At 42.1% G+C, this 11,837-nt stretch overlaps 1 protein-coding gene across 1 annotated transcript; it reads right to left on the reverse strand.

Annotated features, from left to right (window-relative positions):
- Window positions 1-271: 271 nt before the first annotated feature.
- On the reverse strand, window positions 272-11,457 carry LOC109196356 (elongation factor 1-alpha-like). The gene is made up of 5 exons (XM_019350343.1): window positions 11,303-11,457; window positions 1,638-1,817; window positions 1,245-1,541; window positions 1,013-1,163; window positions 272-816 (listed from the first exon to the last, which is right to left on the reverse strand). The coding sequence occupies exons 1-5, from the start codon at window positions 11,444-11,446 to the stop codon at window positions 272-274; spliced, it is 1,317 nt and encodes a 438-aa protein (XP_019205888.1). The 5' UTR covers window positions 11,447-11,457.
- Window positions 11,458-11,837: the final 380 nt, after the last annotated feature.

Consider the following 11,837-nt stretch of genomic DNA (forward strand, 5'->3'; position numbering starts at 1 on the left):
AAAGAGTAAATATGTATACACAGGAGAAATGCTCACAATATTATTAGGTGTCCAGTGGCTTGAAGACACAAAACCATTAAAATCAGTAATTTGTTCAGTGTCAACTTCATTTATATAGCACTTTACAGGAAACAAGTTGCACCAAATTCTTTTATGAAGCGAGACACAAAGATAATTTTAAACGTACAGCACTTTGCTCGGTAGTTGTCTTTTTTTTAAATGTGCTATATAAGTAAATTTGACTTAATGATTTTTTTAGTGATTTGTCTGATTAGCCATCAATATCCATATCATTGTAATTATCTTTCTCTTCTACATCAATGTCCATATCATTGTCATTATCTTTCTCTTCTACATCAATGTCCATATCATTGTCATTATCTTTCTCTTCTACATCAATGTCCATATCATTGTCATTATCTTTCTCTTCTACATCAATGTCCATATCATTGTCATTATCTTTCTCTTCTACATCAATGTCCATATCATTATCATTACGTTTCTCTTCTTCTCTACCTGTATTCTGTGTGGTCTGGCCTGGGGGATTTAGGATGACCTGTGGACATGTCAAGCTCTTAGCACCCTTGGGTGGGTCATTCTTGCTGTCTCCAAAAGCGTATCCATGACGGATTTCCTTGATGGAGACGTTCTTGACATTGAAGCCAACGTTATCACCGGGCACAGCCTTAGGCGGAGACTCGTGGTGCATCTCCACGGACTTCACCTCGGTGGTGAGGTTGACAGGGGTGAAGGTGACGACGGTGCCGGGCTTCAGGATACCAGTTTCAACACGACCGACGGGTACAGTTCCGATACCTGAGGAAAAAAAAAACATTGTTAGAGCACCGAAAAACATGGGAGTAGTGCAATACTAGCCAGTGTGTGAATGTGTGCGTGAATGGGTGAATGACTGGATATGTAAAGCGCTTTGGGGTCCTTAGGGACTAGTAAAGCGCTATATAAATACAGGCCATTTACCATTTACCATTTTTAGTACGGCGACAGTTCTCACCGCCAATCTTGTAGACGTCCTGCAGGGGCAGACGGAGGGGCTTGTCAGTGGGGCGGGAAGGTGGCAGGATGGCATCCAGAGCCTCCAGCAGGGTGGTTCCAGAGGCATTGCCCTCCTTGCGCTCAATCTTCCATCCCTTGAACCAGCTCATCTACAGACAAAAGTCATTGATTTAGTCTATGTTCAGTCAAATTAACAAATGGAGATGTGTGGAATGGCTAGCAGTCCTCACCTTGTCACTGGTCTCCAGCATGTTGTCTCCGTGCCATCCAGAGATGGGGACGAAGGCAACGGCGGCGGGGTTGTAGCCGATCGTCTTGATGTAGGCGCTCACTTCCTTGGTGATTTCCTCAAAACGCTTCTGGCTGTAGGGGGGCTCGGTGGAGTCCATCTTGTTGACTCCAACGATGAGCTGCTTCACACCCAGGGTAAAGGCCAGCAGAGCGTGCTCACGGGTCTGGCCGTTCTTGGCGATACCAGCCTCGAACTCTCCAACACCAGCAGCAACGATCAGCACAGCGCAGTCAGCCTGAAAATCAACACCAGGATGCAGATTAGATCCAAGTCCGCTGCAAGGAGAAGTTTGCAGGAGTCAAATCCTCAAGTTGGAGCTTATGATTGTTACCTGGGAGGTACCAGTGATCATGTTCTTGATGAAGTCTCTGTGTCCAGGGGCATCAATGATGGTCACGTAGTACTTGCTGGTCTCGAACTTCCACAGAGCGATATCGATGGTGATACCACGCTCACGCTCGGCCTTCAGTTTGTCCAGCACCCAGGCGTACTTGAAGGAACCCTTTCCCATCTGAGGGGGAAGAAATTAATGAAATTTAAGTCAAAATGGTCACAACCCAAATATCTACATGGAAAATTTCAATCTGGATCCTAAGATTGAAATTTTGAGTGCATCCAGTATTCAAATTACCAGGAGCCCAAAAAGGAACATTTAATCAACCTATTAGATATGAATATAAAACCCACAATTTTCCCAAAGTATTTTAAAAGAATTTCCAAATTATATATTGTATTCAAGTCATATTCAAACGGAGGTTGTGTGCTTTGTTTTGTATATAAATTTTAAGCTTTTATTCTCTGTTCACTGGAGGCTTCAGACTGTCAGACAAAGTGCACAGTTACCACCAGCGCTCTGCGCGCGTTAAGCCCCACCCCACATGCGCGCACACCGCTGTTACACCCTCGTGCCGGGCAGTTGAGCTCCGAGGAAAGCATGCCGACGCCGCCATCTTGGACTTTTTGACAGAAACTGTTTTCAAGATAAAATGTATCTAAATACTAGGGGTGCAACGATACACAAAATTCACGGTTCGGTTCGGTTCGATACTTTAGTGTCACGGTTCGATATTTTTTCGATACAAAAAAATGTTCATGCCTTTTTAATTTGTCATTTATTAAAATTATAAATATGTATTTTAACTCAAAAGTACAGTTTTTAAATTTAATGTTGCTGAAACAACAAAATAATAAAAAATAAATAAATCTATCTGATCGAGGAATCACTCATCTTTGGAAAAGAGAGTTTATTACAGAGAAATGGCTCTTTCCAAAATAAAAGCTATACTATACTCTTCTTCTGGGGTATATTCTCAGCAGCATATTAAACATATCAGGTCCCCATAAGGAGAATCATGTGCTAACTGTCTAAATGACTCGGGTAAAGTTTGTAGCATGCATGCTTGTTGTTTTTGTCTGCTTCCACTTGTCTTTGCACTAGGATGATGTCGGCATAAATGTGCAGTCATATTCGTTGTGTTCCCACTAGTGCTGTCAGCGTTAATCTCGTTAAAATGACATTAACGCCATAACGCGGCAAATCTCCGTTAACGAGTTACCGCGGATCGCCCCATGCGTGGGGTTGGACGGCGTCAACACGTTAACAAGCTGGACTTCCGGTGTCATGGTGGCGAGAGTGGCAGCATAAACAGGAGCTCCTGCATCGATAGCTAAAATAATCCGCAATTCAAGAATATAATCCATTAAAAGTGACTTTCCCCTCAAGAATAATGAGCGGAGATGAAAATAAGAAGGGACGAGCCCCAGGCCGAAGCTTAGAAACGCGACTTGAGAGCAAGACATATACGAAATACGCTCCGAGCAGGAGGGCAAGAAGATGGTGGAGGAGGCCTCAACGTCAGCGCTAGGCTCCCTCAGACGTGAAGTAGTGGCGGAGGGCATGCAAGACCTTAAGGCAGAAATGAAGAAGGAGCTATTGCTCCTGAGAACAAGTTTGAAAGAGGACATGAAAGCCCAAATGAGCGAGTTAACACACGAGATAAACCAACAGGTTACCGCTGCCACAAGCAGGATCGAGGAGGTGGGGAAACGTCTGGAAGAAATGGAAAGAAACATGGTAGGGAAGGAGAAATGGGACATTGGAGTGAGGGATGCCATTGTTCCGCTGCTGGATAACCAGAGGCAGCTCCAAGAGAAGGTTACGGATTTGGAGGGGCGCTCACGCTGTAATAACATACGGATATATGGCATCCCTGAGAATATAGAAGGCACCTCCATGCTAAGGTATGTGGAAAGCATGATGATATCGAAGTTGGGGGACGGTGTGGACTTGGGCAGCGAGAAGAACCTAGGGATAGAGAGGGCTCACCGGGCACTGGGAGCGCAGCCGCCGCCGGGGGCGCCCCCCCGATCAACGGTGGTGCGCTTCTTAAAGTTCAATATTAAAGAACAAATCCTACGCGCTGCATGGAAGAAGCCTGTATATATAAAGGAGAAGCGGATTTTCTTTGATCACGACTATGCCGAAAACATACAAACGAAGAGAAAAGAGTATGGCCCGGTTAAAAAAGTACTTAAAGAAAACGCCATCCGGTTCCAGACCCCGCTTGCCAAAATGCGGGTTCATTTTGACTCGGGAATGGTCCTATACAATAGCGCGGAGGAAGCTGCGGCGGATCTAGGAAGACGCAGATACACGTTGGGACCGGTGGCCACAAGAAAGCCCAAAGGCATTACGGCGGAGATGATCGGCAGTATGTTACCGACGAGCGTGGTTGGGCCGTGACGCGCCAGGAATACAGCTGATCTACGCGGGAGCGCACGGGAAAAGCTGAAGGTTTTCCGGCGCACGGAGGACGTCGGTATGGAGGAGTAACACCCGCTGCCCCGCCCCTTCCCGTTTCGCTGTTAAGATGAACATAAGACCTATGGAACGACAGGTGCACCGGGATGCTGATCAATACAGGGGGCCGTGATGGAACTTGGCACGTTGATCCCCCTTTGATCATGGAGTGGTGAGGGTCCGATGCAGGTGACTCACATGTTTTTTGTTTTTGTTTTTTAGTTTCCCTTTTTCTATTAAAATAGGAAACGAGAGGGGCCCCACACAAGTTCTGTCATTGTTCATGTGTGTTTATTATGTGTTCTGAGGGCTGGGAGTATTGTTATGTTGGTGCAGGAAAATAAGTTGGAAATATATAGAATGTATGCGGTATTATAAGGTACTGTCTTTGAATGTAAATGGTATAAAGAATCCCATTAAGAGGAGTAAGATAGTTTCAAAGCTACAAAGGGAACAAATTGATATTGCGTTTCTGCAAGAAACGCATCTATCAAAGGAGGAACATGAGAAGTGGAAGAGAATGGGATTCAAAAATATTTATTATGCCTCACATAGATCTGGGAAAAAAAGAGGAGTGGCCATTCTGATACCGAACAAGGTTGGTTTTGAGTTTACTGGAGAACATAAAGATAAAGAGGGAAGATTTGTGTTGGTGAAAGGGAAAATGGAACAGGAAGATGTCACGCTGTGTAATATATATGCACCCCCTGGTAGTAGTACAGGGTTCTTTAAGGAGATATTCAGTCTTATTGCCGCAGAAAGTGTTGGAACATGTATATGTGCAGGAGATTTCAATTTACTTCTCCATCCAAAATGGAATACAACTAGCCGAGACCGGAGGGGAACTAAATTAGAGAAACAAGTAAAAACAATGTTATCTGAGTTGGGGCTTATAGATATATGGAGATATTTACACAAAAATGAACGCAAATTTACATTTTATTCAGCGAGACATGATATGCACTTGAGGATTGATTATTTTTTTACTTTTAGTAAAGATCTCCACAGAGTGAAGGATTGTACAATAGGACAGAGAGATTTATCTGATCATTCGGGACTAACTATGAAGATTGGGTTTAAAGCTAGCCCCAAAAACACCTTATGGAGGCTTAACACAGGTCTGTTAAATAATGACTCGTTTAAAAGAGAAATGGGACAGGAGTTAAAAACATATTTAGAACTCAATGACAATGGAACAGTTAATCCTACAATTTTATGGGATGCGGCTAAGGCATACCTTAGGGGTAAAATTATTGCAAAATGTGTAGTCCTAAAGAAGGTGAGAGCAAAAAAGCTGTCAGATTTGCAGGAAAATTTGGGAAAATTGGAACAACTGCACGCCGTTACAAGGTGCCCCCAGGTATTGGAGCAGATGAGGCCGGTTAAACAGGAGATCCACAAAATTTTAAGTGAGGAAATTGAAAAAAAATTAAAATATAATAGACAACGGTGTTATGAGGCAGGACCCAAAGCTGCTAGGCTATTATCATGGAGACTCAGGAGGCAACAACAGGAGAACACTATTCATAAAGTTCGAAATTTAAAAACAAGAAATTCAGAGAGCATTTGAAGAATATTACGCTGAGCTATACACACAACCGGATAAAGCAGATGAGCATAAGATTCAGAATTTTTTATCCAGCTTAGATCTACCATTTATAGGTAAGCAGCAGAATGAAAAACTCGTCAGAGAAATATCAGCAGAAGAAATTAACATTGGGATCTCAAAACTCAAGACTTTCAAAGCCCCAGGATGTGATGGATTCCCACCAGAGTGGTATAGGCAGATGAGGGAACCCTTAATCCCACTATTAAAAGCCTCTTTCAATTACACTCTGAGTGGGGGGGCGCTCCCACCATCGTGGCGGGAGGCGTATATCTCTGTCATACCAAAAGCAGGGAAGGATAAAACTGACCCCAGAGGTTATAGACCTATTAGCGTGTTAAATATAGACTATAAACTATTTGCCGCGATTTTGGCTAAGAGGTTAAGTACATTGATGCCCACGCTGATTGAGGAGGATCAAACAGGCTTCATTGGTAACAGACAAACACACGATAATATCAGAAGGGCCATTCATATTATTGACCAGATACTTAAAGGGAAAACTGGAACAGTTCTCATTGGGCTTGATGCAGAAAAGGCATACGATATGGTCGGGTGGGAATTTCTGTTTCATGTGTTGAAGAGATTTGGGCTATGTGACAGGTTTATTCAATGTATAAGAATGATTTATATGTCTCCAACAGCAAGGATCAAAGTTAACGGAAGCTTCTCAAATCGGATAATACTACAACGTGGCTGTAGGCAGGGCTGCCCATTGAGCCCGCTGCTCTTTAACCTTTTCATTGAACCGTTGGCTCAATGCATCAGGGAAGAGACTCGATTGGAGGGGGTTACAACGGGGAACGTGGAAAATAAAATTTGCTTGTATGCAGATGAGGTGCTGGTAGCGCTAGGAAACCCGGAAGAGGGAATCCCAGTCCTTATGGAAATGCTGGAAGAATATGGCAGACTGTCTGGCTATAGACTAAACATTGAAAAAACTCAAATCTTGACATTCTTTTTTAACCCCTCAAGACAATCCGGTTGTTCAGTCTGACGTCACTGGCCGTGTCTGGGCCTAAACTCCGCTGCAGGTCCATATATCAAACGATCACTGTGGCATTACTGAGAGTTGAAAAACTGTCTAAAGTCTTTCATCTTTAATAAAATGATCAGTGTTCTGCTCTACCAGGTGTAACAATTGAGTTTAACATCCAGGCATCCATGAAAATGGAATTTATGACATTTAACGGCGTTAGAAGTTAGCAGGAAGTTAGCTCGCTAGCTTCTATCTAAATACAATATAGCATGTCCTGACTGCGGGGTTTTGGAAAAAAATTCAAACGTACAGCTCTGCTATCACTTCCAACATAAATGAAGACAGAAAACTAAACAGCAGTGACGTTTGTAGGGTTACTGAAGTTTGGCTAGCTGGTATATAATGATGTGCTACGTGACCGCTAGCGACACAGCATAACATAAACAAGCTAACTTTTTTTCCACTCGATAAAAGTTAACGTGAGTGTTCTCGGTGGTCAGGAACAAATGTAATCGCATGGCAGGATGCTGTAAAAGGACTAAACTTCAGCCAGGAGAACAAGTGAGATAATCCATCCACAATACGAGGTTAGTCATTCATATACTGCTGCATGGGCTGTGCTGTAGTTACATCGTAAGGTTTTAAAAACTGAGCTTAAATAAATGATTAGCAGTAATAAAAGCCGAGGGAGGTCAACAGTGATCACTGACTGTTTTAGGAGCTTTTTCAGATTAAATAGAAGAAAATACAAAACATTAAACATGTTAACAACACAAAAGCCATATTAAACGCAGACTACTTTAGGCCCGGAAGTAGGATTCGTCACGTCATCACTGAACAACCGGATTGGTAGCAAGATATAGATTTGGATGGCATCAATCTCAAATGGAGTACTTGGGGATCCTGCTGACAAAAGACCATGCATTGTTATATGAAGTTAATTATAATCGGGTGAACAAGAAGATATATGAAGATCTGGAGAGGTGGAGTCTGCTCCACCTCGATCTGGGCAGCAGAGTTAGAGCGATAAAGATAAATATCCTCCCAAAACTGCTATATTTGTTTGCAGCACTTCCAGTGGAGGTTCCAGCAAAACAATTTAGGGAGTGGGATATGCATTGCTCAAGATTCATATGGGGAAATAAAAGGCCGAGAGTGAGATATGCAACATTGCAGCTGCCTGGTGAGCGGGGGGGCATGGCCCTACCATGCTTTGAGGATTACTATCTGGCAGCCCAGATCAGACCTCTAGTGTGCTGGTGTAACTCTAAGTATGAGGCAAAATGGAAGGACATTGAGCTTTCTTTGATGGATTTCCCAATACACTCTGTTCTGGGGTCTCTTGAGTTTGCCACAGGCATATCCGATGCAAAATTTCTGTGTAAGTTTTTCCCTGAAAAAATGGGCAGATGTGATTAAAATTTTTGGTCTTAATAGGGAAATAGGGTTTCTGGGATGGCCAGCGTATCTCCCACGCTTCCTTCCAGCATTGTTAGACCATAAATTCAGGGAGTGGTCCAGGCATGGAATCACTGCAATCTGTAAGATAGTTAAGCATGGAGAGCTGATAAATTTTGAGGACATGTGTCAGATTTACGAGATCGGCAGGGAAGATTTTTATCGTTACCTACAGGTTCGGAGCTTCTTCCGGAAGGAAGTTAGAATGCCTGATGCAGATGCTAGTGGGGTGATCCAAATATTTATGGATGCTTATGGTGAGAACATTATAAGAGGTACTATAGGCAAAGTGTATAGAAGTTTTATAGCTATGAAAAAGACCTCAACAAGATATGTCAGTCATCGATGGGAAAAAGAAGCAGGTATAACTATCTCAGAGGAAGATTGGTCGCGGATGTGGAAGAATGTGTTATCTACCACAAATTCTTTAACATGGCGAGATTTTGGATGGAAGAATTTAATTAGATTCTTCATCACACCAAAGCAGAAATCCAAAATAAGTGGTTCAGGCGCTTTATGCTGGAGGGAGTGCGGGGAGGTCGCTGCAGGTTGCTTCCATGTCTTCTGGTCATGCCCTAAACTGAAGACCTTTTGGGAGGAGATTAAACAACTGGTGATGGATGTGCTGGAAGTAACACTGGACTTCTCCTTTAGTACCATGTACCTTGGGAATATCCCTAAGGATATAAATAAAAGAGACTCATACTTACTGAAAATAATTATGGTTGCATGCAAAAAGGCAATCACTAACTGTTGGTTACAGACAAGCCCCCCCACATGGAAGCTGGTCATAGACATTATTAGAGTTGGATGTCTCGAGACCGGTCTTGGTCTCGAGACCGGTCTCGAGACCACTTTTACGTGGTCTTGGTCTCGTCTTGGTCTCGACGGACTTTTGTCTTGGTCTCGGTCTTGGTCTCGATGGACTTTTGTCTTGGTCTTGTCTTGGTCTCGACGGACTTTTGTCTTGTCTCGGTCTTGGTCTCGCTGTTTCGATCTTCCGTTCTCAAATCGACATAGTGTTCCGGAGATTTGGAGTCAACCATTAGCGGAGCGGGGGGGTGGCTTACTGGGCTTAAGCCCGGGTCATTTTTTCAGAAGCATGGGGCACCGTCGTAAATTCCCCCTAATTTTGGTATGATCCGAGCTCAGGTACTAGGCGACTGAGCACAGCACGCATGTGAGCGAGGGGGGAGAAGCTGCTGCCTGCGAGTTTGCTGCAGACAGAGGAGAGCTTAAGTTTGACCAGGTACCAAAGCAAATCATTCGTACTGAACTAATAATGTAAATATGACGGTGTATCACAAAAGATTGATATCAAACTGATCAGTTGGTTGCGTTACTTGCTCTTCGAGTGAATCAACAAATGGATAAATAAAAAGCCGAACAACAATGCTGATTTTTTAGAGAGTCTTAGCCTACATTTCATATTTTCAGTTGTTACCCTCCACGGCTAAACAAACTCTCTAAATCGGTTTCAATTGTGTACTGATGAACACAACAATGGACATAAGAAGCTTCTTTCAAAGAAAAAACTCAGGTAGATGTTATTTTATATATTATGTTTTGTATGTTGTTCAGTATATCTATGCAAAACAAGAGAAATTTCAATACACAGCAGTATATTCACAGATGAAACCAGATATTTACATACACTTTAGGTAGAAAACATAAAAACTATTTTTACTGTTAAACATTAATTTAGAGTAAACTTTTGTTTTAGATAAATAAATGTTGAAATATCTTTTGAATTAGTTTAATGACAGAATAAAGAGAGACAGAGCTGTCTATTTTTATCCCTTTCATCAAATTTAGGAGAACATATACACTAAGTTTATTGTTAATTAATAAGAAAAACTCCAGACATTCCATTCTGAGCTTAAGAAGCTTCTGATAGGTTAGTAGAGTCCATGTGAGTAAATTGGTGACACACCTGTGGATGCATATAAGGCAAAACACAGAGCCTGTTTCTGTGACATGTGAAAATCAAGAGATGTCAACCAAAACACCAGGAACAGAATTGTGGAGCTCCATAAGTGTGGCTCAATTTTGAATACAATTTGGTGCCATTTGCAATTAAGAAATACATATAGTTTTTCTCTTTACTCTTAAAGTTAACAAATATGTTTTTTATATTTATCAATCTAAAAAAATAAACATTTAGTCTGATTTGATGTTACAATTAAAAAAGTGTTTGTGTTTTTATCTGAAGAGTATGTAAATATCTGGTTTCAACTGTATATTTGATGATGTTGGTGTTTGGCTTGATTGTCAGCACAAAGAGGGAGAGAGAGGAACAGAGAGGGAGAGAGAGGAGCAGAGAGGGAGATGGAGAATGAGGACAGAACAGAGATCGAACAAGAGCAGGTGAGACACACATGTTAGTCAAATGGTTGTTTGCCAAAACTCATCAGAACATGTATCTAGTACCTGTTTCTTTTTAGATACCATTTGTTACTTTTCAAATTCTATATTTATTAAGTTATGCAGCTTGTTTGCACAACAAGGCTAAATAATTATATAAACTTTTCAGAATCTAAATAGCGTACTTTGGTAGAATTAAAAAAATAAGTGTAGTGCAGGTCTATGATGATTTTTAGTGCTACTATCATGTAGTTTTGATTCTGGTTCTGTTTTGGTTAAGTCCTAAGTAGTCCTGATTTTGAACTGTTGTAGTCCTGTTTTAATTCCGGATCAGTTCTGGGTCTGGTTGAATTGGGATTTAGTCCCTGTGTCTTTCACAGAAAATAAAAACAAACCAACAAACACGAAATCGCCAGACATCATGATACAGACTTATAATTTGCGCCGATGTTTTTCTATACATGAAAAGTGAGCGCGAGAGCCCTCAGTGCGCCTGCTCACTGCTGAAGTCAAAATAGGGCGCCAAATAGGCTAGGACCGCCACTGGTTGCCATGTTGCAACGAGCTTAGCTTCTGTCTCGCTAGCTTGCGCTCGACAGTGCAGCCTACTCGAGCGCAGATCCACTGAGCGCTCAACACAGACAGCATCGTCAGAAGAAAAGTTGATAAAATAAAGAAAACATTTTGTATTGTTCTATACATATGCGTACCGAACTGAAAGCACTGTATCGAACAGTTCAATATCGATATGAGTATTGTTGCACCCCTACTAAATACACAGGCTTTTACCTCAGCGGCTTCCTTCTCAAACTTCTCGATGGTTCTCTTGTCAATTCCTCCGCACTTGTAGATCAAGTGACCGGTGGAGGTGGACTTCATGGAGTCGACATGGCCAATGACCACGATGTTGATGTGGGTCTTTTCCTTTCCCATTGTTTTAGTTTCTGTGGCCAAGATTAAATAAAAATAAAAATTGCGTTAGGCTTAATATTAAGTAGCCGTTAGGCTTCGTTAACAGACATGCATGTACAACTAAACCATCGCATCTTGAGCCCGGCTACATTAGGAAACCATCCCGGTATATAGGTATAATGAAAGTCGATCAAAAAAACCTATTAAAACGTATTGTCTTTTTAATTTATACGGAGTTAAAAACTTAAATTTAACTCCATGGCTACTCGGTCAGCGTTAGCCGCTACCAGGCGGCTGCTACTGCTAGCCAGCCGAGATACGTGTTGCTCCACTGGGCCACGTCGGATACAGTTACAAAGATCGCCAAATATTAAGACGATATCTTGTCTGGACTTCAAGCACGTGTCGCCGG

This window comes from Oreochromis niloticus, linkage group LG22, assembly GCF_001858045.2.
Source record: "Oreochromis niloticus isolate F11D_XX linkage group LG22, O_niloticus_UMD_NMBU, whole genome shotgun sequence".
Classification (NCBI taxonomy): domain Eukaryota; kingdom Metazoa; phylum Chordata; class Actinopteri; order Cichliformes; family Cichlidae; genus Oreochromis; species Oreochromis niloticus.